We start from the raw sequence: 26,023 nt of genomic DNA, 5'->3' as shown, positions 1-26,023 counted from the left end.
CATTAGATTAAACATAAGGGATGAGTGAGGGAGTATCTGAGGAAATAATGTTAACAAAATAGAAAATAAGATTCCACAGCAGAAATGTGCTTGGCAAGTCTTAAGGTAGATCTAGTAGTGGCTGAGGTATATATATTAAAAGTGGGTGATATGTGATAGTAAGCTTTTAGTACAACAAAAAGTGCTCACAGACCCTATAGCAAAAAAATATTCATCCATATAGTGACCCATCAGTGTTGATGGATTCTCAAATGTTATAATGACCCAGGATGAACTTTAGTTGCAGACACAACAGCTGTAAGCACCATTTGCCATGCTATCAATTTTGCATACCTGAAGTATGCAAAGAACAGAGAGGGCAAACAAGAAATAAGTTATGTGTTTTAACTTTATTTAAGCGGCAAGAGTGATAGTACAGAGGGCAGGGTGCTTGTCTTGTACACAGCCAAACCGGGTTCAATCCACAGCACTCCCTGTAGTTCCCAGTCTGCCAGGAGTCAGAGACAGGAAAGGGCATGGCCCCCAAACCCAATATAAACTATCAAAACTTTTAAATAAGAAGTCTAGTCTTTTCAGAGGAGAATGGAGAGGACATTGGAATAAACGTCAACTAACACCAAAAAAAAAAAAAAAACAAGTCTAGTTTCTGGATGGAGTCGGAGTCTAAGAATAGTCAAGGAACTCTTTAATTGCTTACAAACCTATCTTCAGAAAATGGTATGTCCACGTAATAGAGGGAAGAAACAAAACATGTAATGAAATGTTCACAATAATGAACCAGCTACACCTGGTTGATGTAGCTAAGGTGGTTAGTGACAAATGACCATTCAAAACAGACGCATGCTTCTTTTCACCTGTCATTACAGTGGTTTCTGAGAAGCAACTGTCCATCTCAAGACATTTCCCAGAAGCCCTTTGCACTTGGGCAGGGCTGTGTGGTTCGTCCTCACTCTGGGGTGGGCACCAGTGATGCCTGGCCGAGCCAATGAAGCATATTACCCATTCTGCCAACCCTGGTGAGGCAGCCTGCAGTGAGGGGCTGCCTCAGTGTCAGTAACGCAAAGGCATCTGGGTGGGGTCCAAAACAATGAAACATAAACATACCACCCCCCACCCCCAAACTTAACTTCCTTTCCACTACCATTCTAAGAAATGCTGATCTCTTGACTGCAAAAGAGGAGAATGTCTGCAACCGAGTTGGTTCACTGCAGTTGACTGGGTCAAGGTGCAGTCAACTTCACTTTTCAATAGCGTTCGCTCAGTATTTTCGATCCATTCATAAATACAACTTAACTTTTGATATTTTCAAAAGTCAGATTAATGTTGTGGCTTAGTGTTATTTATTTCACATGCTAGAGATCATTACTAGGCCCACACAGGTCAGGCAGGAGCTTTTTGGGTCACCCTCAGAGTAGTATTTGAAACGGAAGCAACCGACATAGCACCGTCCCCTGCCACTCGCTGATTCCTGGGCTTCTTATGACCCAGCGCCCAGGACCAGGACACAGACTAGAGCAACCGGTACCCAAGAAGCACCTGTCAGTCGACTGGGTCATTTTTCCTTGGAAGGAAAGAATTCTAATATTTAGTGTCACCGAGAGTTTGGGAACGAAAAGAGCAGAACTCACCGAGAAGGTGTGAACGACAGAACAGTCCCCGTGGTTTGGTCACAGTAGAAACAAGATTATTTCGTTCATCAATATTTATTGGGCGCCGATAGTGCGCAAGGCACTATGCTAGGCGCTGGGGCAAATACAAAGATAAAGTCAGCAAGACTGCCCTCGGAGAGCTTACAGTCTAGTTGTGAAAGAGCACATGGTCTCTGGAAAAGTTTTTAGGTATAATTAACTGACTCCCCCCCCCAAAGAAACTTAAGTTTACCCAACTTATTTCATCCATTTGCTTTAGTTCAGCAGTTTCACATAAAAAGCATTAAATCTGAAAATCTTTTAAAATGCATATTTTCACTCATAAACAAAATTGTTTCATTAGAAAAAAATGCGGAATATTCATCGCAATTATGAAAATCTTCCCACATCTCTTATGTTTCCATTTTTTTCTATTATTTGTAAAGTAAACAATTTCCAAAACTGCATCAAAAACATGCAAGGACTTATCGCTGTAAACAGGCTTCTTGCTAAAAGCAAGAAAAGCTTCTGAAATGGATGTGCTGACTGCCAAAGTTCCCAGCTTATGGTTTTCATCCCCCTAAACCCATTTCACTTTACTTTCCAAGTATTATAAAATTCTACCACTAACCTCGTGGTAGAAGATATAAATCCCTAAACTTTAGACTAATAGGGGAAAAGTTCATTAGAAACTTAAAAGTCCATCTCTTGTTGCTTTTACTAGACAAGTCAATTCTATTAAAGATCTGTAAAATTATTCCAGGAAAGAAAATTCAGAAGAATTGACTTTCCTGTGACATCCCAAAGAATTTCTTAAATTTTCAGTTATTTTTTGTTAAATAAGGAAACCAAATGTAGTTAACTGGAGACACAGGAAATACTGAAATAACTGCTTAGTAGATTAAACTACTGAAAAAAGGTATGTAAGCACTACATTTTAAAATGGATTCATTGCTAACAGTCACTTCAGGTAGGCGTCTCACAATTCACAATTCTTTGCTAATCCTAGAATCATCACTGGGCTCACATATTCTAATCACACTTAGTACTTTTACTAAGATTGAAGTCTTGGGTCATCACAAAGACTTTTATAAGACTTCTTTAAAACACTGACATTATGGTAGGGATACAGTTATCCAACTGAACATATTACAATGGAGTTATGGCAAATTAATAAAGCTGTACACACAGAATTATAAGTTCCTGAGACAGAAGTTTCTTATTCCCATACTGGAGCATTCTTTGTCCTGAGTGGTTTTCCTTAAGTAAAAATTTAAAACTGCTTATCCACTGTGCTAGTGATTCTTGTTCTCACCAGAATCCAAAAAAATGGGAAGGTTTGTTAAGTAATTTGTAACACAAGTATATTTCAACATTTATCCCTACGAAACGAACAGCTCCATTTATCATAGAGGTTTAATGAATTCTTGAACTGGTAATCAGCCAGTCTGGCTCTGACAGCAGATTTATTGTACACATCTTCCTTATTGAAAAATGTACCCAATTTTGAGCTTTGATGCCTACAGATTTTAAGTTTCCACAGACAGTATTTGCATCAACTCTAAGAAGTTAAATTTTATGGTTGTGAAAACTAAACAGAAATAAAGTCAGAATATGAATTAAATGTTAGTCTTTCAATCATCTTCTTACTCTAGTGCTTTTCTGTCCAATCTCTGCTAAATGAGATACAACAGATATAACAAGTTTTATAGACCTCTACACTATCAAGAAAATACTATTTAAGTTTACCAGTCCAACTCTATCACTTTCCAGATAAAGAAACCGTTACCCTAAAACACTTAATGAAAGGTATGGGAATCAAACCCAGCCTACTATTCATGATACTGTACCTCTGACCTTTTTGACAACTAGAAGAGCTACAACATAGATGTACTTACATGAATTGTACAACTAATACAGTATTTGTAAAACAGATGGTGATACAGTACATGAGGTAAATATAACAAATGTTAGCTATTTATTTTAACTACCCCTACAAAATATTAGCCCTTTTGGTTACTGCTGATAGTGTAACTACAGTGTTTGGTCACGCTTTTAAGGATAATTAATAGCTGCTGCCCTTCAGGGTGTTTATCTACCCACTGTAGGAAAAAATGTGTTACTATTCAACCAGGTAACCACTAACCTCTAAAGCACTTTTACTATATGTTTGAATCGCTATACTCTGAACATACAATTTAGGAAGAGAGCGAAATGAGATGTTACCTCTACAGAAGTTGTTGGCAGCCTGAAAATTAATCACTTCCATACAGGATGGGAAACCTCTTCTAAGAGTGGTAGAAAGGTGCCAGGGAAACAAAAGATGTCATAAAATTGTCCATGAATTGTCACTAGTCTGTAATCCGAGGTAAAGAGGAAAGAATAAACTCAAAAGAATTAGATCTGAGTTCCAAGTTTTCACTTCACTCCATGTTAGCTTCTAAACTTGAAGCAACTCAACAAACTTCAGGGCTTCAGTTTCTTCATCTGCAAAGCGCTAACATTTGCACGACTTACCTCATTAGATTACTGAGGATAACAGGATACGTGAGTGTGCTTGTAACACACACGCACACCAACACACACTACTACCCCATTACCTATTAAAAAGTGGACCTACAGAAAATTTTAAATAATTGCCACTCAGTGGTACTAACACATGCACAACAGAACAACTCTACCTCAGAAGGTAAAAACCACACCAGCATTTCCAACTTCCGATGGCAATGCTAGAAAAGTTACATGAAGAACACCAAGGAACACTTTGAGTGAAAGCACTGAAAGACACATGTTTGGTTGACTGAAGAGACTTTAAAGTGAGTAAGAATGATTTACAGGCTATAAAGAGGTATTTAGTCTTTTAAGTGGACAAAGGTACTAGTCACCTGTAAGAAATGACAAGCATTACAGGCAGGCATTCCTAAGACAAATGGAATAAAATTCCATCTCTTTTGGCTATTTTTATAAACCAGACTTCTCACAAAAAATCGTACGAATTTTTCCAGTAATGACATATTCTAAAAAGGCAAAATGTCTTCTACTTTTAAATCATACCCAATGAGCACTTTGCATGAATGCAAGGCATAGAGTTCTTAAGACTCCACAGGCACCTGAAAGTTTTAATTACCCTTCATGCTCATTTTATATTCCATAAAAAATAATGGAAATACAGAAACTACGTTAGGTACAATTCTTTTACAATCCTTATTATGCAGTCTTCCTAATACTCTGTTCCGGTGTCCTTTTGGTTTCATTTTTAAAATGTACTTTAAGTAATACATAAACCTTTCAAATATGCCTTCTGATATTAGTTGTCCATACTCCCCCCAAAAAATAACAATCAAAAACAAATGAAGATGCAAGGGAAGAGATAAACGATATATGATTCATTAAGTATAAAAATATGTTGCTTCAAATTCAGAATAATTTAATAACTCTTCGTTATTTCGTATGTATCTGGAAATGGGACAGATACATGTCCTGATCCTGTCACAAGAGGTAGAATTCCAGCATTTGGTACGACGTTCCAGGACAGAGTTAACGTGACATTCCTGTTTCCCCTGTAAAAAGAGAATAAACAGAAGTCAGAAAAAAACATTTCTAACCCAATGAAGACATTTTCATTCAAGTAATAAGCTACCAGATACTCTAGTTACAGCCAGTTAAATACAAGTGAAATCAAAATCTGTAAAAAGAACTCTGTATCTACCTAAACTCACTCGGAGTTAATATAAAGTGTCACCAATCAAAATGTTTAAAGGAGAGAGAGGAGAGAGGAAGTGAGAGAGAAAGAGAGGAGAAAGAGAGAGGGAGAGAAGGAGAGAAGGAGGGAGAGACAGAAAGAAAAGAAAGGGAGAGAGGAAGAGAGAGAGGAGGAAGAGGGTGGGAGGAAAGAGAGAGAGAGAGAGAGAGAGAGAGAGAGAGAGAGAGAGAGAGAATGGTCTAGACATCAGAAAACAATGACTTAAAAAATTAAATGGGCTGGATCGGTAGAACAGCAGGTAGGCATTTGCTGGCACATGGCGGACCAAGTTCAATCCTCAGTATACCACAGGGTCCCCTGAGCACCACCAGGAATAATTCCTGAGTCAGAATCAGGAGTAACCCCTGAGCATCGCCGGGTGTAACCCAAAAAGAACGAAAAAAATTGAATCATTATCTAGATAGGACAAAACCTGGAACAAAACAAGATCTCTCAAAGCCTGAAATTTCTTACCTGCAAAAAACCAAAGATCTGATTTTAAAAAGCTCTTCCTTAAAACCCATTAATATTTACTCAGAACAAGAGCTAAAATTACCTCAGATGTCAATTATCCTAATTCCTTTATTTTGTCTACAAGGAAGCTGAGGTTCAGAGATAGTAAGAGAACAGAATTGGAAAACCTTAGCACACTAATTGAAGCCTTGCTTCCTCATTAAAGTTTTCCTAGCAAGCTCCATCTAATGGTTCCAAAAGGAACTCTTTGAAAATGACAGGCCTACTCCTATATCCGTATCTCCACGTTCCCTATATACTGAAGACTGGAAGAAGTACACGACTTTATTAGCTTAACAACTGCATTTCACATACTGCAAGAGTACCAGGTACTCATTTTAAATCCCAACTATTAAAGTAGTTCCTTCTATCCAATCTCCCAATTCTGACCAGCATAAATACTTAGTCGCTCTTTTCTTTTAACCCTGTAATATTTTTCGTCAAAAGAGCACTTCATCCTTCCCTTCCCTTCAAATTTCATTAATGTAAAACAACAAAAAACAATTGCTCACTTGAGACCATTTCCATCGTCAAAGAAAAAATATTTTGTTTTCATATCTTTCAACAGCAGCTTCGGATTATCACCTCTGAGAACAATTTTATCCCAAAGGACAACTTGGTTCAGAGCCTGCATTAAAATAAAAATTTAATTAGGTAACTCATCAGGAATAGCATTTCTGTCACTTGAGGTAGTGATAAACAAAGAGCTTGTATTAATGAATCCAACTTTGAGGGAATTATTAATATCTTAAAGCATCCAAAATGAATAGCAAGTGAACCGATAAAAGAAGAGCCTCACAATTTTTTGAACAGAAGCTATTTCCCTAAACAAAACCATTTCTTTTGCTATGGTAACAATAATAGTTGGAGCTATTGTTACTTAGTATTAACATTTCAGAGCTGTATGTTCCCCAATAACAAGACTCTTTAGCAACAGGATCTCTGACAACTTTCCTTTTAAAAATTACTTTTCCAGGGCTGTGAAGAGGACAGTCTGGTATAATATGGTCCTTGAGACATTACTCTGTCTGGTCCTGGAGGACCTGAGCACGGCTGGGTGGTTTGGGTAATCCATGGCACTAGAGGGCCCAAGCAGGTTGCTGGGCTCCTTGCATTGAACGGCCTGCCCAGTTGACCAAGAATCACCAGCGAGGCCGCTGGACTTTCGGAGTACTGTTTGGGAACCAGCCACCTGGCTCCACAAAAATGTAAATAATTAAAATTTTAATTTACTTTTTGCTGTAGGACTTCTGATACTGCTCACGTCCAGCTCAGCCTGGATCCTGTATGATACTAGGGAAACCCCAAGAATTAAGCGTGGCGTCATCATGTCACTGCTTTCAGATTATCTCATAAACATGTGTCTGTATGCAAGATTCTTTTCTAAGTTCTCAAGAAACCAAAGGAAGCTTTTTTTTTCAGACTTAAATATCTTTTATGAAGTAACATTAAAAGGAACAGAGAGCAAAACAGTCCCAAGAGTCACTCCACCTTCCACAACTTCCTTAAGCATCCATAGAATGGTATGATAGAATTTCCTTTGTTTTAAAAGCTTACATGGTCTTTCAAGAGAAACCTGTTCACAATCCCTTCTTCAGTCTTAGTACCAATAACTCAAAATTTTGACAAAGCTTACCTGTATTGTCTGCTACTGAAGCACTTAGAATTTTTTCTAGAATATCATCTCGCCCGCACAGCAAAGCCTGGCAAGCTACCCATAACGCATTCAATATGCCAAGCACAGTAACAAGTCTCACAATGAAGACGTTACTGGGCCCGCACAAGCAGATCGATAAGCAACGGGAGGACAGTGCTACAGTGCTTTATGGTATTATTCCTCTCCTCAAAACTTATACTCACTAATACTTGTCTTTATAACTTTAATTTCTTTTTCTTTCTTTTTCTTTTTTAAATTTTATTGAATCACCGTGAGATAGTTACAAGCTGGAAGCCTGCCTCATGAGCAAAGGGGAGAAGGCAGCTGGAATAGAGAAGGGATCACTAAGAAAATGATGGCTGGAGGAATCGGTCGGGATGGGGGATGTGTGCTGAAAGTAGATAAAGGAACAAAAAATGATAAGCTCTCAGCGTCTGTACTGCAAACCATAATGCCCCAAAGCAGAGAGAGAGTAAGGGGAATACTGTCCGCCATGCAGGCAGCAGGAGGGTGGGAAAAGGGGAGTATACCGGGGATATTGGTGGTGGGGAATGTGTACTGGTGGAGGGATGGGTGTTTGATCATTGTGTGATTGTAACCCAAACATGAAAGCTTGTAACTATCTCACAGTGATTCAAAGAAAGCTTTTTGAGTATCTCGTCATAAGCACAGTGTTCTTTAAGACAACAACATTCACTATTTTGATAGATCACCAGTAAGTCTCCTTTGGAAAATTAGGGGCATAAAATTCAGAGAAAACACATGTGTGGTTGCTATTAAATTCCAAGAAACTGTCTTAAACTATTGTCCATTAGCTTGTAAAGCCATTGCTTAGCATGTGAAGACATTTACGAAAGAGAAATATGGGCAATACTTCTAATGAAGTTCAAATCTTAAATTTTTAAGTTTCTTACAAATAAAACATCAAGATGGAAAAATAAACATATGCCAAAGAACTGTCTTTTATATATATATATACATATATATATACATACACAAACACACACACATGAGTGTGTGTGTGTGTGTGTGTGTGTGTGTTTAAAGAAATCCCAAATTTGTACAAGCTTCTTAATCATACTGGGGTAAAAAGAGAATAAACTACAGCAAGGCTACAATGAAAACAAAATTAAAGGCACCTTGCCTCAAAAAAAAAAAAAAAACATTGAATTCCAGATCTTTGCAGTTTCAACAATTTTTTCTCATCAGAGTAAATTCGCTATGTGTTTAGAATTTCTTAAGAGGTTCTACTTCAGTAATTTACTTTAAAGCTTTCGATTACGTAGATGGAGAAGGAGAGTTCTAAGTACAGATACAAATTTCCTTAGTCCAAATAATTCACTATCTATTTCTCTAATAGCAATAGAGAAGCTATTTCAATTTAAAGGGTACCATCTCTTTTTTCAAGAGAATATTACATTCTCTCTTCCTAGCATCCAAACGATCAGGATCCCTTCTGATCCTGTCATTGGAAGTACTTTCCGAAGTTTCTTTTTTTTTGAAATAACAATCTGAGCACACACTTCAATATATGTATTATTTACATATTACATACATAGTACAAATGTGCTGATACTAGAATTATCACTGATAGTGAATACAAATTTGTCTTTCAAGCAGTCTTGTCTACTTTTGAATTTTCTCACAACTTTTCCTTTGTTATATCTAAGATCTCTTTTCATGCTTTTGCATTTATGGTGGAATATTTCAAAAGACGAAATTCATCATTTTTGTCATCTTCTCATCATTTACATATGCTTGGCCCCATTATCTTCAATCTGCAATTTCTTTGCCAGGTTTCTCTTAAAACTGTTCCAGACTATGAGAAGTGGTTTATTTGATAGGGGGGAGAAAGGGGAGGTGTCTTCCCAAAACAAAGTGCTCAGGAGGACCAGGGACCCTTCCCAGCAATTCTCAGCGAATGGGGCCACCGATGGTTCAATGAAAGGGCCTGAGGAAGCAACGATGTTCCAGTCCTATGGTCTCCCGATACCACAGCAGTGCTCAGGGACCTCAGCGCTAGAACTGGCTGGATGCATGGGGGATGGTAGTGCCAGGGAATGTACAGTCTAATACCTATACAGTTTTCCCCAGCTCTTTTCTTTTCAAACTTGATAATATAATCCACATAACTGGAATATACTAAGAGCTAAAGAGTGAGTAAGGTAGCCTGGCCAACCTCTCATTACAAAATTCTCCATCTTGCTTCAGATTACTGGCATGTGACTGAAAGGCAAGGAACCACCTGACTTCAAAGAACTGAGTATATGTAATAATGTTGGTCCAGATAACAAGTGTTAATAAAGCTTAACTATTTTTGAAATTGAAAACTACATAAGCAGATTAAGTTCCCAGCTTGGTGTATATCTATGAAAATGTTTCTCTACAGTTATACATACTTACATTATTCTTTGTTGAATATTCTGCTGATAAGTAAAGAAACAACTGTTTAACATTCCAATCAAATATATTCTCTAGATGTGAAAAAATTAAGGATTATATTACCAAGCAGCACAAAACATTTTAGTAAGAGCTGTTACTACAATTACCCATAGCTGATTTAAAAAAAAAAAAGTGGAGTGAGCCAAAAACAAACTGAGCCATAGATATATAAATGAGGGGAAAAAAAATTAATCCAGCCCAGTCCAAAGTACAAAAATTAACAGCACTGTAGCCTGATCTTCCAAGCCTTTTTAGCTGATACACATTAACAATGAGAAATATATACATCTGTAACATTGGCTCAGTCAGCAAATTTAAAAGAAAAATAAAGTATTCAAGTACATTAAGATTCCACAAAAGCTCTAAAGTATAACCAGTCATCACAGTTTCGATTTAGTGTTAGAGAACTGTGTATTGGGTTCATATAATTAAACCAAGTATAATAAATGGTCAGAGCGCTTTTATGCCAGTAGAGAGCAAAAATGCCTCAATCCACAATTGCTTTGACAGAAATATGCAGCTAAAACCAATCTGGTTTCATTAAGCTTTCGAGGCTGGAAAAGCAAAAAATGAGGGCAGAATTAACTAGAAGACTGCTAACAGTGGGAAATTAAATTGGGGCAATATCTGGATTTTATACGACCCGAAGAGCTGGAGCGATAGCACAGCGGGTAGGGCGTTTGTCTTGCACGGAGCCTGGCAAGCTACCTGTGACATATTCGATTTGCCAAACACAGTAAAAAGTGTCACAATGGAGACGTTACTGGACCCGCTTGAGCAAATCGATGAACAACAGGAAGATAGTGACAGTGATGTGGACTTTATTAAGCATTATATGTGAATTGCTAAGCCATTTTATTATGTGCCCTGACAAACTGATAGCACCACACTCTGCTTTGAAATACTATAGCCACTGGGAACTATATATTCACACATGCATACTGCATCACTGGGGTACATCCAGGCCCAGAAAACCTACAATTTTAAGTTTTATTAGCAGCAGCCTTAAAATATTCTGACTAGGGGCCAGAGACAGCACATGGGTAAATCCTTGCACTGCATGTAGGTGACCCAAGTTCAACACCTGCATTGCATATGGCTCTGTGATCACCTCCAGAAGTGATTGATCCCTGGGCACAGAATCAAAAATTTGACTCGACTACAAAATACGACTGAGGATATGTTAACATAGCATCTGAAGTGCAAAAAGATTTTACTGTGATTCTCCAGATACTCAGTTACTACTTTCACGGGGATCCAAACTTCAGTAGACTATGTATTTTTTAAGAAGATATAAAGACATACAAGGCAGCAAAGTGTAGAATACTTTTATAACTGCTCATTCTATTTCCTTAAAATATAAAAACTAAAAATGCCTACATCTTAAGAAAGGGTACAAGGATGAAGCCTTGCCAAGGCTTCAGGAATTCGAACCCTGGCAATCACAAGGTCACCCAAGCACCATCGAGATTACTTGTTAGTAGTAGAGCCAGATAGGCCCTAAGCAGCAAGGCCCCCGCCCCCACACACCCACAAACAAAAAAATCTTCAAAAACCATACTTAGTCTACTTTTAAATCTCATAATTTAGTTTTTGAAGAAAAAAAATTAAAGTAACTCTACAGTAGTTGAGAGGCAAGATCAGGTAAGCCCCTGAGGCTCATAATCAACTTCAACTATTCCGCTAATATTCAACCAACTCAATCTTCATTCTAAACTTAATCCTGGAGTCCTAAAAGGATAGAGCAGGCTAGAAGGAATACGTAACAGTGCTAAGAAGACAGTAATCGATGGCCCTAACAGAAAAAAATTGGGGGAAATGATCAGTGTTATCAGAAGATACAGGTAAAGGCCCTCCCGTTGATCGTCGATTTGCTCGAGCGGGCCCAGTAACGTCTCCATTGGAGACTTTGTTGTTACTGTGTCTGGCATATCGAATACTCTCGGTAGCTTGCTGGGCTCTCCGAGAGGGGCGGAGGAATCAAACTCGGGTCGGCCATGTTGGCCGCTTGTAAGGCGAACGCCCTACCGCTGTGCTATCGCTCCAGCAGAAGATACAGACAACGTACAAATTTTTCAATCATTCCCATTTTAAGTAACTCTGAAACGGTTAAGATTTCTTTGGCTTGATAGCATTTTTAAAATACAAGAATTATGACAAAATGTTAGTATGCTTGACCAATATTCATGTTGCTAGGTGTCCTCCAGAGCATGATACACTCACACGATACCCATTTTTTTTTTATTATTCTCTATTAAAAAATGTGAAAAAATTATGGAGACTGTATGCAAGCTACTGAGAGTGTCTCGCCTGCACGGCAAAGCCTGGTATGTTACCCGTGATGTATTCAATATGCCAAACACAGTACCAACAAGTCTCACAATGAAGACGTTACTGAGCCTGCTTGAGCAAACCGGTGAATAAAGGGAGGACAGTTCTACAGTACATGTAATATTCCTTCTAGGTATATTAGTAACATAACCCTTACTAAATTCAAATGCTCATTTCTTTGATCTCTACCCAAAATACAGACCCAAGCATCTGTAGTTCATAATAGATTTAACGTTTCTGAGAAAAACGTAAGAATATGCTCAAAAATAGTAATGGGGCTGGAGAGGCAGCAGGCAGGGTACCTGTCCTGCATGCAGCTGATGTGGGTATGATCCCTGGCATCCCATATGGTTTCCTGAGCACTGCCAGGAGTAATTCGTGAGTGCAGAGACAGGAATAACCCCTGAGCACGGCAGGATACGCCCAAAAAAGCAACAAACAAAACAAAAATATACGGAACAGAAACCTCGTGAATCAGGAGAAAACACTATTTTACTAAAGAAATGATGGGGAAAGAAATTTCCCCAAAAAGAATGACTAAATGGAGTCATGCTTTTGTGCCCCAAATCACTCCTGAAGACCTACAGCATTACAACACTACAGAAAAGGCCATGACGTTATTTTCTCAAAGGATATCAGCTGTTATATCAAAAGTAATGAATCCCAGATCACTTCTTTCTCTCGGTCCTGTGAAGTCTTCTACATTTTTTCTAAAAGACAAAAGTTGTATCAGTCTCCAAAAAACACAAAACCACAGAAAATTCACGTTGTTCTTTCAATAAAGTGAGAAACAAGTTGTAGTTAACAGGTGAAAATAGCTAGCTCAGAAAGTTACAAGCAAATTAAAAAAAAAAAATCAGGGACGTTGTCAATGCACAAAGAAGCGTTACATTCTCACCAATAAGCTACACATACTCCAACCCAACAGAAATGCAGGTTTTTAGCTATTTTCACAGACCAGACAAGAATCCCCAGAACCCTCCAGTGGGAGATCAGAAGTGGCTCAGGGAAAGGCAAAAATACTCTCTTCAAGCCATTGGGTATGGAAGAAGCATATGCCAAGAGAGGGGAGCAGGAAAGTAAGATAAAGTGGTAACTATTTGTCAGCTAAGAGCCTGGGTCAGGTTCATTATATAGGCTCTTCTCTGATGTCCCAAACAGACCTCACCCGCAGGTAGAGCTGGGGACATCTGCTCTGCCTTAGTGAAACGTCAGGGGCCAGCATGATACGGGAAGGGACATATGCTGGAGAGTCACTGCAGCTCGGAGTTGCTCTATGCTTCCTAGGCGGGACCTCCTGCAACCTCACCGAGTTCAGAGTGCTCATTTCCGGAGGGACCAAGTCTAGACCTCGCACCAACCAAAAGAAGCAAAGAGACACACAAGCATGTGAGGTCCCTAGCAAAGATACCCAGCTAGCTAAAAAAAAAAACCAAAACCAGAAGCAGGTGCAAGAGCAAGCGGAAACTTGTTGCAAACTAGAATTGGGGGAGATCAGAAGAAAGGGCGGGGGTAGTGTGGTCAAATACTCCGTCGATTTCAAAGAAAAAAATTTTTTTTTAAAAAAAAGGGCTACAGAATAAAGGCGGGGGGGTGGGGGCAGGGGAGAAAAAGGCCATAGGGAAATGACCATGACCATGTCAGTGCCCGATCTTTATCATTATTATTATTATTATTATTGCCGTTTTCACCCATTTATTCACAACAGGTCTGGAAAAGAAAAAAAATCCCCCAACGCCGCAGCCCGGGAGGGGCCGTGCCCGACCGAGATTTGTGCCCGCGGCTGGGGGGGGGAGGGGGCGCCTCCGATCCACGTGCGGGGCCGGCGACTTCCCAGCCCCGGGCACGGCGGGCGGAAGCCCGGAAGCGCCGCGAGGGGCCAGGCTGGACCCTCGGGTGACACACGACAGCCCCGACAGCCGGCGGCGGGGGTCGGAGGTCGGGGGTCGGGCGGCGCTGGTGTGTTGCTCCCTCATTGGCCGCGCCGGGCGCCGGGAAGTGAGGAACAGGAAGGAAGCGGCCGCGCCGACCCCAGAACGCTCAGAACCCGAATTTAAGAGCAAGCCCGGGAAGTCGGGGTGCCGGGGAGCAGGAGGGGGGTCTTGAGGCTGAGTCGGGGAAAGCCCCTCGGGGTGCAGCCCCCGACCTTCCCCGCCACACACACACCCCCACACACAAACACACACGATCCCGCCTCGGCCGCCCCGATCCCGCCCGGCCCCCCGCCCCACCGACGGGCCCCCCTCCACCCCCCGACCGCACGCACACTCACAGCATGATCCGCGAGACGTGCAGCCGCACCGGGACGCTCCGGTCCTTGAAGGCGGTGGTGATGAAGCAGCCGAAGGTGAGTGCCGCCATCACGCTCAGCGAGAAGGCGAACAGGGAGTTCGCCCGCGACAGCACCGTGTTCATCGCGACCGTGGCCCACGCTCACGAGCCCCCCGTCTCGGACGCCTCCGCCAAAGCGAACCCGGGATGGGAACCGGCCGCCGAGCGGTTGCCAGCGAGCGAGCCGCGCGGCCTGCGGTGCGCGCGCGCCTCCGGGGACGCGCCCGGCCGCCGCCCCGCCTCCTTTCCGGTCCTCCGACGCGCGCGCGCGCACACACACTCACACACACACGCACATACACACGCGCGCGCGCGCGGGCGCGCCTTCCCCGGACACACCCACCGGGTGGGCGGGACCGCTCCGAGTGGGCGAGACTGAGCCGTGGGTGGGACCTCTCCATCAATCCCACCAATCGGTGACGGGGAAAGAAGGGGTGGTGTTTCGTCGCGGAAGACCCGCCTCCTCCACTCTACCTTTTACCCTCCCTTGGCCCTTGGACTTGCTAGAGGGGCGACCTGTGCCCCGCTCTCCTTTTTCATTTCTCTCTCGTGTCTGGTCGGGGACTGCGAGCTCTCAATTGCTCTGTTTTCATTGATTTGCCCTTAAAACTCGCAGCCAGATAAGGAAGTAGTTTGAAGCGGGTCCTGATCGAGTCCGTGTTTGGAAGCGGCACTGGACTAACAGCCCAAGTTTTTCTCATTTGTGGACCCGGGCAAAGTTAGATCTTGGGTGAGGACGTGGGGTGTAGAACACCCTGCCCAGGACCCTGAGAGCCGTGTGCCAGCATTCAGTCTTTATTTTCCTCATGCAACTTAAGTCCGGTTGCTGTTAATGCACTGCTTTTGCCTTCCAGAGGGCAGCTGGTTTCCAGGATACGGGTTGGATGCTTCCACTCAAAATATGTCAGTGTCCACGTAGTCTTTTCTCTATCTAAAGGTTAGCCTAGTAGGATCAAGGAGATATGACTGTGAAGATAGCCTGATGGAGATAGCCACAATATAAGCATTTAAAATTAAGGAGGGCCAGGGATATAACTCTGGAAAAGCACATGCTTCGCCCTGGGTTCATTCTGCCACCACATAAACACCAAAATATGGCGTTAAAAAAAAAGTTAAAAGGCTTAAATACATAATTGCTCTGTGGGATTTTAATATTCAGACTGCCAATTCTTGATGCTTAAATCCACACTGCCAGTACCTTTGTTCCTTTCACAGCTAGGAATTTTGTAATTAAAATGGAGAAATTTAGAGTTCAATAATCCGCTAAAATTACTTTTTTAATTTTGCAAGAATCTTTGGTCGAAGTCACTAGGACAAACTGAAAAATAGGAATTGATCCATCAGTTATTGGCCTGGTGCTGAATAATATCAATTGCTGAACACTTCTTTGAGTTATTCTTACCATTCAATTAATTTTCACAGTGTACTTGATAAAATCAATATGCCTACAGTGTTGCAAATGATAGCAATAGATACTAATTATATCTACCCTCATAAAACTTGTAATCTAATAATAAAAATATGATTCATACAACAGAAGTACCAAAAAGTTAAGAGTGCCTTTTTTTTTTCAAAGAAGAAAATAAAAATAACACCTGTAGAAATTTGGGACAAAGCTATATAGGAAAAATATTTAACATCCTACCTAAACAACATTTCTTAGGTATTCTTAGGTGATAGACTTGGGCAAAGGACGCTTGTCACATACAATGTTCCATAAGCATGCTCTGCAAGCTATTACATTGCAAGTACAGGTATGTATGATATCTGTCGTGGTCGCCTAGGCCAGCAGTTTCAGTATAAAGGGCAGAAGTAAGACTGGAAGCATAAATCAAGGGCCTAGTGTAGACGTCCAGGACAATAAGTTCTGACTTTGTATCATGGGATATTGCCTATTAGTGATAATACTTAATTGAAGTCATTGATAAATTATACGTTGAGAGTGAGTAAGTATGACAACTGTGGGAAGACAGATGAAAGATTGATAAGAGGGAAAGAAAATTCAGAAAATTCATCACATCTATATGATTTGATGGCCACTTAGATAAGGGTGGGGTCTGCAAAATTTGGAGGAAAGGAAGATTGTGAAGGTACAAATAAAATCAATACTGTGATGTGATAGATGGTTTAGAGGTTGAATGGCAGGGAAAACCATAAACAAATGAGATCACAAAAGGAACAGGGTAGGGATGGAGGTGAGAATTCTTTTAGTCCACTCTATTTCTCTTATTATTTCTTTATGATTTCTACGCATTTCATTATGGCTTGTGTATTAAAGAGTGTTTTATGTTTTTTCCATTTTGCGGAAGTAAGGAACGACCGCGATCCTTAAGAGGACAAGGGTCTACTGCTGCCAATAGTCAGCCCTACAGAGCAGGCTTGAAAGATGAGTCCTCTTATCATCATCAGCGCTAGGTCCTCTAAGGCCAAAGCAAAGGATGAACATGTGATGCAGGCATCAAACTCAGACCCTCATGCCTAGAAGCCATGCAATTCAATCATGCTCTCTCCCCCGGCCCACCTTTTCCAATTCTTATGTTTCTAATTGTTTTCTCTTTCTTGCAGTAACTAACATTTCTAACAATGTTCAATAATAATGGGAGTATAATGGCAACTCTTTCCTTATTCCCAACTTTAGTTGGAAATTTTCTTTCTCCATCAAGATACTCACGTTGAAATATAGATGTGAGTATAGCGATCATACACAATGTCTCTCTATAGATAGATTAATATAAAGGAAATTCATTCCTATTTTATTGAATTTATTTTAGCACAGTTGAATATTTAGGAGATGGGGTGGAGGATGGGATTAGGAGTAAAGATGAAGCCCATGTGACTAGAATTAGTGCCCTTCTAGAAAAGACTCTAGAATGATCCTCTGTACTTTCCATCACTTGAGAACACAGAGAAAAGACTCTCTAGGAACCAGACGTTAAATCAACTGGCAGCTTGATTCTGGACTTCTGAGCCTCCAGAGTGGTAAGAAATCAATGTTGTTGCTTACAATTTCTGAGGTTCCCAGACTTGGGTAGTCACTAAGAGCATCCTGAACCCTAGAAACAAGATGGATAGTATGAATACATCTCCTGATATCACACTATTGTGCATCCAGGAATGAATATCACTTGTTCATGATAAATTTATTTGGGATTGGGATTTATTGGGTCTTGGGATTTCTTTTCTACTTAAAAAAAAGTTTTGCCATTATTTAAGAAAGAAAAGTCAACTAAGTGAATTTGAGAACTCTCAAGTGGCCTTATTTAATGGTTCATAAAATAGGTTGCATTCCAGATAGCAAATTGAAAGGAATTCCCAAGGATCTGAAAATGGAAGATTTTTTTAGACAGAAAGGGTCAGGAACAAGGAAGTTATACTGCCAGCCTGGATTATTTGTGGCAAGGTCACTTTCCTTTAGAGGAGGGCAGACATTTACCAGGCAGATTGCTCACTAGTGCTGACCAAGTGATTCTTGAGTGGCTGTTTGAGGATTCCATTTCTAGCAAAGGCCAAAACTGCAATTAAGTTAAATCCAAGTTATATGATTCAGGGCTTAGCATAAGTAACTCCATTTGAGATCTAATGCCTGGCTTTTAATATCATAAATATTCATAAGCAAAACTGATCTCTTTCTTTGGGGGGCTGTAACCTTATATGCAAATTAGTAAATGAATGGGAAGTTTTCCTTTTTTTCTGTGAGCTGGAATATTTTAAGTAGCATTTAAATGATCTTTATAATTGGTTAGGAATTTCCATAAAATGCTATTCTTTTATTTAGACAGCAATTAATGTTCATTCTAATTGTTTGCGATATACATAATTTATTTTGTTTATTTTTATTTTATTTTATCTATTTTTTCTCATTCTTCTCAAAGAACTATCTTGTGCATTTCCTAATTCTGCTGTTGTCTTTTCTTACTCATTAACTTTTTAATCTACTTTTCCTTGGTTTATTGACTTTAAGGATTAAATGTTTAATTGATATATCTTTTTTATTGTTTTTATAGCTGTGTTAGTTGAATCTTAAAATTATATATGTTATATTTAAATTTTGTATTTCTTCTTTGAAGGGTCATTTGTGTGTGTGTGTGTGTGTGTGTGTGCCTGTATATATGAGTATGTGTGTAAACTTACAGGAAGAAGGATCCTTTTTCCTCTAGTTTTTTAAAATAATAACTGGTTTTATTTCCTTTATATAGAGAATACTGTTTGCTTTGTTGCTATTCTGTAGACTATTATTCTTCTTTGTGACCTAAACATTTCATTTCTGTGAATATTTAATGTGTACTTGATATATTCTCTATTCATGGGAAATAAATTTGATATATATGAAATTTGCCATGTTAATGATGTCATTTATGTTTACCCTTCCAAGATTTTTGTTACTGATTTTCTTGGATTGAGAGAGATGTTTAAGTTTCCAATATCAATGTGTCTTCTCTATTTCTCCTTTCAGCTATATCAAAAATATTATGTAATTTTATACTTGCATTATGAATAGTGATCTCAGGCAGTTGTTCCCTATTTATTCTTAATACTTTCGGATCTGAGTTCCAGCTAGTCAACTGCCAAGATTGCACAGAAAAACCGAGACTCTATTTTGATGCAAACATGTCTCCTCAGAGCTCTATTCGCAGCTGCAGACTTCCTTTTCAAAGGAGCCATGCAGTACTCAAACTTTAACACACCTATATGCTCTTGGCAGTTAGCCTCCAGGACAGGTTAGCTCATATGTTTACTTTTGCTTGCCATGTGTGCACATGCGAGACTGCTTTATTGAGCATCCCTGAGGACAAAGCGAAATTTATTCCAGAGACCACTGGTGTCTGAGGATTGATCGCTCAGCCTTTAAAGGAAAGCAAGAAGTCCTCTGGATACCCCAGACCACTGGGAGGAATCCTGGCATATTTCAAAAGCACTGGAGTCATCTCCCTGCTTCCCTGTCATCTCCCTGCTTACCTGTCATGTCTGTGATTAAGAGAAATAGTGAAAAACTGACAACTAGGCAGACTGCTCTCTTTAATCCTTTGGTTTACTGTTTGATAGTATATTTGTTACACTATAATCATTTGTTAATTACTATCTATATAATATATACATTAGATTTTTTCAAATTCAAATAGTTTTCTGTTGCTGAGTCATTTCAGCTATTCTTTTGTATCAGCCAGAGTAATGCTCAATATAGATTTCTCCCTCCTGATAAAATGGATTTTTCTATGTGTATTGCCAGTTAAGCCACCCAGTAGACTCTCAGTAAATAAGTTACTAGTGTTGTCATTGCTAAAAGATGAAATGATTTTATCTAAAGTAATATTTTGGAAGACAAGTTATCAGTGCCATGATTATACTTTTCCCCAGGCAGCTTGTGAACAATGACCTTAAATATAAAAGCATTGACATAAATGTTAATGAATAAAAATGATAAATGTCAATGCATAAAAATATCAATGAATAAAAAAGAATGGCATTGGTGATATCAAGAAGCAGCCCTTGTATAAAATCGTGTATGCATTGCAGAGACCTTAGTAGTATATTCAGAGTGGCACGTAAAAGACATGAGAGATTACCTATAGATATGAAATATTAAACTAGTTATTTAAATTATTTCCTATGACCTGGAGGCAAAGAATAAGAAAATAGTTTAGCAGAAGATCACTTAATCACTTAATCACTTAATCCCCGTTATTCATCGATTTATTCGAGCGGGTGCCAGTAACGTCTCCATTCATCCCGGTTGCGTGCTAGCGTAGCCCAATGGTATCTGTTCGTTTTAGGAACATGTAGAGCCTCAAACCGATCATTTAGGGTCTTGACGAAGAAGTCTGACCATCTTATAGGTGGGCGTCCACGTGATCTTTTGATGTCTCGTGGAATCCAATCAGTAATGGCTCTAGTCCAGCGGTTGTCTGTAAACCTCATTACATGTCCAGCCCATCTGATTTTTGATGTCTTGGCAAATGAGACAGCGTCCCTGATTCTTGAGCGTTGACGAAGATCAGAACTCCGGATTCTATCTCTCATTTGAGTGAATCGTGATATTCCAAGCATAGTTCTTTCGATTCCTCTTTGAGAGACCCGAATAGTGTTCTCATCCTGTTTTCGTAGGGTCCAGGTCTCTGAGGCATATGTTAATGCAGGAAGAATAGTGGAATCAAAGAGATGTGCTCGTAGCTGGAGGTTCTTTGTCCTTTTAGTTATTTCTTCAATGCTCTTGAAGGCATTCCAAGCCGCTCTCTTCCTCCTGCGTAACTCAGGTGCCAGGTCATTCATCATGTTGATTTCTCGACCTAAGTATATATAACTGTTGCATTCGGAGATGGTGGTTCCGTTGAGAGCGAATGGAGCGTCAGGAACAAGGCTGTTTCTCATAAACATTGTCTTCGTAAGATTCAGCTGTAGTCCGACCTTTCCACACTCACGGTCAAAGTCCGCAAGCATTTGTGCCGCTTGGCTGATGTTTGGTGTTATTAGAACGATGTCATCAGCAAAGCGGAGGTGGTGTAGTTGCCGACCATCTATCTTCACTCCCATGTTTTCCCATTCTAGTCGTCGCATGATGTTCTCGAGGGTGGCACTGAAGAGTTTTGGTGAAATGGTATCACCCTGCCGAACTCCTCTCTTGATATGGATGATTACTTCTTTGTAGAATGGTGAGATCTTGGTAGTGAATCCGCAATAGAGCTCACGAAGGATCCTGATGTATTGAGTTTGTACGCCCTGATTGGCTAGGGCTTCCATGACCGCTTCCGTCTCAACAGAATCAAAGGCCTTCTTTAAATCAATGAACGTTAGACAGAGCGGCATCTTGAACTCCCGAGATACCTCAATGAGCTTGGTTATTGTGTGGATATGGTCGATGGTACTGAATCCTTTTCGGAATCCAGCTTGTTCACATGGTTGTCCTTCATCTAGTGTTCTGCTAATCCTATTCAGGATGACTCGAGTGAATAGTTTGTAGATGACAGACAATAGGCAGATTGGGCGATAGTTGCCAATGTCGTGGATGTCTCCTTTCTTGTATACTAGTACAGTCTTGCTGGTTTTCCATTGGGATGGAACCTTGCATTCAGACAGGTAGCGTGTGAAGAGTAGAGCTAATGTATTGATGAGTACTGATGGTAAGTTCTTCAGGTGTTCAGGTCTGATCTTGTCTGGGCCAGGTGCTTTTTGTTTCTTTACCGACGAGATGGCATGTTGGATTTCGGAAGGGAGAACATTGGGAACGACATATCCATCATGTGGTATGTGGTATGTGGGCAAGTGGATGTGGCTATTAAAGAGATCTGAGTAGAAGTCATGAATAATCTTCTCCATTGCCCTTCTGGAAGATGTGATAGATCCATCATGATGTCGGAGGGCAGTCATCTTGGTTTTGTAGTTGGTGAAGGACAGGCGGGCATTACGAATGTTTTTCCCAGCTTCTGCTGCATCTACCAGTACTTTAGCAGAAGAAGTAGGGAAAAATAGAAAGAAAGAAAAATGATTTAGAAGTGTACCCTTCGGAAGAAAGCCATAGTTCTACAGTCAGTTATATGTAGGATTGCCATTTAAGATATGCAGTTGCGGTCTCCAGTGCAAGTAATATTGCCTTAACGATGTAAATGGCAGAAGAAACCCTGGTAGGTTCTCAAAACCCCTGATGCCTGAAAGAAAAGGACAGCAGCTGTGAGTCTTCTGTGATCTCAACCTCACTCCTCTTCAGACAAGCAATAAGTAGTCCAGTGTTCAAACTGGGATCACTCCGCAGCTTTGCAACAAATGCTGGATGTACCTGAAATAAAAAACATCAGATTCTAGAGGTCTTCAGAATCAAGGAGATAATCCCTTCCGCCCCCTCCAAGCTGTTCTTGCCCCTTACTTCATATGGTTCCTGTTTTCTACTTAGTAGAAATGACCTTTGAATGTGTGAGACCCTTTTTTCCTCATTTTTGTGAGGGTTGCTGCCTTTTATTCCCAAACCTATGGCGTGCACAGTAGAGCCTTTTCATTTCATTCATTTGGTAGATAAAAATGAACAAAACCGGCCATCTGGGTCTCTGGAAGATCCTGGCTTTTAGCTTCCTCGAGGAGTTGGATTTTAAAACAAGTAACACAGGGTTTGGAATTGTACTAAGGACTGTGATAACAAAGAAGCGGTTGCTCAGTAAGACTTTATTAAGATTGACTGGTTAGGCAGGCCTAGAGGGAACACTTACAGGGCATTTAGCTATCTGACAAAGAGACTGGACCACAGTGGCTTGAACAATAAGGAAATCTCTTCTCTCATTGAGGGGGAGGTTGGGCCAGTGTCGTGTTAGGAGGATTCAGCCGCTCAACTGTGTCATCAAGAACTTGGGTTCTTTCTGCTTGAGTGTCCACAGTATCAGTTTCCTTTGAACCGTGAGTCTTATTTTTGAGATTAAAAAGTCACCAGAAACGTAGGGCCAGAGCAATAGTATAGTGGACAGGGTGTTTGCCTTGTACATGGCTGATCTGTTTGATCCCTGCCCACTCCCTATGGTCCCCTGAGCATAAAGCCAGGCATGATCCCGGAGCGGAGAGCCAGAAGTAAGCCCTGAGCACAGCAGATGTGGCCCCAAAACAAAAATAGACACCAGAAACAAAATAGGTCTCTTTCTCCTCACTTAAAGATTGTTCTGTCTAAGATCACTTGCATTCTTATTCCAGTCCAGCATGAATCGGAAAGAGAGGAAACTAAAAAATTAAATCTTTCCCATCTGGCTATTGAAGCCACAGACAGGCCAGTGTGATTCACCAACACATCGTACCCTGAATGTTTAGCTGAGTGTGTAGCCACCTGGAATAAAGACCACATTTCAGCATTAACTAGATTTTCACAGTGGGATATCAGTGGAAATAATTCATGATGATTTCTGGAGTAGACCCAAACATGTCTCGATTCCTTTATCTTTTCTGTTGCTTGAATGTTAATGGCATGGCTAAGCATCCACAGCCACATACTGAAGATGGAGAGCAATATGGATTCAAAATGGATTCACCACCCCTGTGACCATACCCACCCTCCACCCTCTTCCTTCTTCCTTCTGTTTAATGAGGATAAACAAAGATCCGTTTGTTCTCAGACCTCCAGCTGAGAGCACTTTCTCCCATATGTCCTTCCAAAATAGGACATTCTGCTGCGGATCCGGGTAGAGCCATATGCCTGCCAATTGACGCTTTCGGTTCTTGCCTATTCTTACTGCAGTCAGAATGTGCGTAGGGTTCCCTGAATTGCCTAGGTTGTTTGAGGGGCAGCTGGGCAAAGTTGTGATGCAATTAGAAAGGAAGACAAGGGAAAGGCGGCTGACTAACTGATCAACAATAATCGCTACAGAAATGTATTAATCAACTAGCCAGAGGAAGAAGAGCTAAACAAGATTGGCTACGAGAATGTGGACAATGAGGTGAAACTTTTGAGGAACTATCTGCTCATCTACTTTGCTCAATTTTTGTTGGGGTTGTAGATTGTTGTTGGGTTTTGTGAAGCTTTAAGAGTGAGTGCTCACTTTACAATAGCCAGAATCTGGAAAAAACCTGAGTGCCCGAGAACAGATGACTAGTTAAAGAAACTTTGGTACATTTTCACAATGGAGTACTATGTAGCTATTAGAAAAGATGAAGTCATGAAATTTACATACAATTGGTACTACATGGAAAGTATCACGTTAAGTGAAATGACTCAGAAAGAAAGGGATAGACATAGAAAGATTGCATTCATCTGGGGAACATAAAGTAACAAAATAGGAGACTAACACCCAAGAATGGCCGAGATTAGTACCAGGAATTTTACTCCATGGCTTGGACGCCAACCACACATGCTAGGGGAAAAGGGAACTCAGATAGAGAAGGGAACACCAAATAAAGGTGTTGGGAGTATCCTCCCAGGATGGGAGAAGCATGCTGAAAGTAGACTATAGACCAAACATGATTGTCACCCATTGCCTCTTTTGCAAACCACAACACCCAAAAAGAGAGAGAGAACAAAAGGGAATGCCCTGCCACAGAGGCAGGGTGGGATAGGGGGGATGGGGGGTGGGAGGGATACTGGGATCCGTGGTGGTGGGAAATGGGCACTGGTGGAGGGATGGGTATTTGATCATTGTATAATTGAAACCCAAGCACAAAAATTTGTAAGTGTGCAACTGTACCTCATGATGTCTCACTAATAAAAATTAAAAAAAAAAAGAGTGAGTGCTCAGTATGGCTTGGAAATTAGTCCTCTTGTAATGTGTGAATATTTATTCCCAATCACAGAGTTGTATTTTATTTTATGCTTCATTTTTTTCACAGTGAAGATGTTTTTTAGTTTGATGTAGTCCTGTTTGGATTTTGGGTGTTTTGTTTTTTTTTCAATTTGTTTGGGTTCTTTGCTTGTGTGTTCTTTGCTAATGGATTGTTTCATTGAGGACTCCTCTAAGGTCAAGATTTTGGAGAGTCCTACCTATGTTTTCTGTTTTCTTTAGTTATATTTTCTAGAAACAAATTTGATATCAAAGTCTTTGACCCATTTTGAATTAGCCTTTGTGTGTAGTGTGGGTTGGAGCAATGGCAGAGCAGGTAGGGCGTTTGCCTTGCACGTGGCCGACCTGGCCAACCCACGTTGGATTCCTCTGGCCCACTCAGAGAGCTCGACAAGCTACGGAAAGCATCTCACCCACACAGCAAAGCCTGACAAACTACCCGTGACATATTCGGTATGCCCAAAACAGTAAAAAGTCTCACAATTTTTTGTGAGACATTACTGGTGCCCGCTCGAGCAAATTAATGAACAATGGAGGACAGTACTACAGTGCTACAGTGTAGTGTGAAACAGGGCTTTAATTTTAGTACTTATTTATTTATTCTATGTAGTTCTCCGTTTTTCCTAGCACTGTTTGTTGAAGAGCCTCTCTTTATTCCACTTTTCACACCTGTCCATTTGTTGGAAATTGATCGCTCATACATTTCAGGGTTTTTCTCTGGATTTTCAGTTCTGTCCACATCAACATTAATATTCTGTATCAAAAAAGTCCTATATCAAAAAAGTTCTGGTAAAGATATGGCAAAAAATAATATGAAAAGATGTATTCATTTTTCGTGGGATTATTGGTTCAACCTCTTTGGAAAGTGGCTTGGAGACTTCTTGAAAAATAAAGAAGAGAGGTTTCATTTAACATTGTAGTTCCACTATTAAGCATCTACACCAAGAAAATCAAAACATGAATCTGAAAGAACATATGCAAACCTGTGTCAACCGCCTTATCATTTACCATTCCTAAATCTAGAAATAGCACAGGCGCCTAATAACAGATGATTGGATAAAGAAATTGTGGTCTACACACAAGGAAATACTACTCAGCTATGAGAAAAGATGAAAGCTTGTAGTTAACTGCTACTTGGATG

General features: G+C 40.4%; 2 protein-coding genes across 2 annotated transcripts in view; one reads left to right on the top strand and one right to left on the bottom strand.

Moving 5' to 3' along the window:
* Nucleotides 1–1,632: 1,632 nt before the first annotated feature.
* SPCS3 (signal peptidase complex subunit 3) lies at nt 1,633–14,892 on the bottom strand. Its single transcript, XM_056114164.1, has 5 exons — nt 14,586–14,892; nt 12,950–13,023; nt 9,944–10,020; nt 6,396–6,511; nt 1,633–5,188 (listed from the first exon to the last, which is right to left on the bottom strand). The coding sequence occupies exons 1-5, from the start codon at nt 14,726–14,728 to the stop codon at nt 5,056–5,058; spliced, it is 543 nt and encodes a 180-aa protein (XP_055970139.1). The 5' UTR covers nt 14,729–14,892; the 3' UTR covers nt 1,633–5,055.
* A 2,702-nt stretch (nt 14,893–17,594) lies between these two features.
* Nucleotides 17,595–26,023, top strand: part of ASB5 (ankyrin repeat and SOCS box containing 5) — a 105,618-nt gene continuing 97,189 nt past the window's right edge. The window contains exon 1 of the mRNA XM_056114194.1: nt 17,595–17,623. The gene's annotated coding sequence lies outside the window, so the exon portion shown is untranslated. The remainder of the gene's footprint in view (nt 17,624–26,023) is intronic.

Source organism: Sorex fumeus, unplaced genomic scaffold (assembly GCF_029834395.1).
Source record: "Sorex fumeus unplaced genomic scaffold, SorFum_2.1 ptg000024l, whole genome shotgun sequence".
NCBI classification, from domain to species: Eukaryota; Metazoa; Chordata; class Mammalia; order Eulipotyphla; family Soricidae; genus Sorex; species Sorex fumeus.
The sequence above is the reverse complement of the archived record's forward strand: the minus strand, read 5'-3'. Positions and strand labels throughout refer to the sequence as shown.

Coding starts and splice junctions, on each gene's coding strand:
- SPCS3 (XM_056114164.1), bottom strand. CDS start 14,728: ATGAACACGGTGCTGTCGCGGGCGAACTCCCTGTTCGCCTTCTCGCTG. Junction 13,024..14,585: donor CACGTCTCGCGGATCATGCT/GTGAGTGTGCGT, acceptor TTTGTCTTTTAG/AAAAAATGTAGAAGACTTCA. Junction 6,512..9,943: donor AATATTCAACAAAGAATAAT/GTAAGTATGTAT, acceptor ATTTTAATGCAG/GCTCTGAACCAAGTTGTCCT.